Source organism: Lepidothrix coronata, unplaced genomic scaffold (genome assembly GCF_001604755.1).
Source record: "Lepidothrix coronata isolate B3197 unplaced genomic scaffold, Lepidothrix_coronata-1.0 Scaffold358, whole genome shotgun sequence".
In the NCBI taxonomy this organism is placed as follows: Eukaryota; Metazoa; Chordata; class Aves; order Passeriformes; family Pipridae; genus Lepidothrix; species Lepidothrix coronata.
The window spans coordinates 204,924-206,421 of NW_016690538.1; the positions used below are offsets into that span (position 1 = coordinate 204,924).

Sequence of the window (1,498 nt, forward strand, 5' to 3'; positions counted from 1 at the left end):
AAAAAAAAAAAAAAAAAAAAAAAAAAAAGCCCTGCGGATTGATCCAGGCGATATTTTTGGGTAAATACAATCACGTGAGGGCGGCAGCCAATGGAACAGTGGGAAAGGCTGAAAAAATAATTACCTGCCCTGATTGTTCTATGAGCAGATAAAAAGTACACATACAGTTCATACAATAATCTTATGAATGTAAAAGAGGGGGGAACCATGTCGGCTTCTGGCCCCATAAGCAACTACTATGTTGACTCCCTGATAAGCCACGAGAACGAAGAGCTCTTGGCCTCCAGGTTCCCCGGCTCTGCCGCCCACCCGGCTGCCGCCCGACCGTCAGGATTAGTCCCGGACTGTGCCGACTTTCCGTCCTGCAGTTTCGCCCCCAAGCCGGCCGTTTTCACCACCTCCTGGGCTCCCGTGCACTCCCAGTCCTCCGTGGGCTACCACCCCTACGCTCCCCAGGCGCCCGTGGGGGCCGAGCCCAGGTACATGCGGACTTGGCTGGAGCCCCTGGCCGGGGCCGTCTCGTTCCCGGCCTTCGCCCCCGGGGCTCGCCCCTACGGCCTGAAGCCCGACGCGTTCCCGGGGCGCCGGGACTGCGGCCCCGCCGACGGCCGCGGCTACGCGGACTACATGTACGGGGCTGCCGGGGAGCTGAGAGACAGAGCCGCGCAGACAATTCCTTCCCCGGAGTCCGAAGCCATCGCTTCCAGCAAACACAAAGAAGAAAAGCACGAATTAGACCCTAGTAAGTCGAAGTCATTCTTGTTTACGACCGGGGAAGGCATTACGGCTTCCAGGACCCTACTCAATAAAATGAAATTACCTTAGAGAGCCCGACCCTAAAACTCCAGATACGCAGGAAGATCTGGGGGTTTGAGCGAGTCCGCCTAGCAGAGCCGGAGAGCGAATCTCTCTACTTTGTTTCGGGCTCTTTAGGATTTTTTTCTTTATTTTCCCCCTTTTTTTTCCCCCCCTTCCTTTTTTTTTTTTTTTTTTTTTTTTTTTTTGTTTTCCTTTTTTTTTGTTGTTTCCAGTGGGGGGGCTGTTGGCTGCTTTGATCAAATATTCATCACCTTCCACCGGGGGGAATTAAAAAAAAAAAAAAGAAAAAAACAACAACTAATAGAGAAAGAGAGTGCGTGTGTGAGAGGGAGCGAGAGGGGGTAGGCAGAGGGAGAAGCCTCTTTGCTTTAAAATATTTCCACTTTCAAAGGGCGAGGAAGAGTTGTAGGTGGCTGGAAGTGAACGTACTGATGTGGGGGTGTTTTTTTTCAGGGAGGGGAAGGGAACATCTCTGGATGAACGCAGAGGTGTCTCTTTATCTATTTTAAAAATCAATAAAAGCTCCACCGGCGCAGTTATTCATAAAATGCTCCCACACGTGGGAATAAAGGAGAAGGTGGGTGCCCTGGGCGGGGGGCCGGGGGTGGGGGTGCAGGGGAGTAGCAAGGAGGAAAATTGGAATTGTAAAGGCATAAACTGAGTGTGGGGAGGCAGCTGA

At 51.9% G+C, this 1,498-nt stretch overlaps 1 protein-coding gene across 1 annotated transcript; it reads left to right on the top strand.

The window, feature by feature from the left end:
- The first annotated feature begins 193 nt into the window (after positions 1-193).
- On the top strand, positions 194-825 carry HOXC9 (homeobox C9). The gene has a single exon (XM_017838782.1). The coding sequence runs from the start codon at positions 208-210 to the stop codon at positions 823-825; it is 618 nt and encodes a 205-aa protein (XP_017694271.1). The 5' UTR covers positions 194-207.
- The last annotated feature ends 673 nt before the right edge of the window (positions 826-1,498 follow it).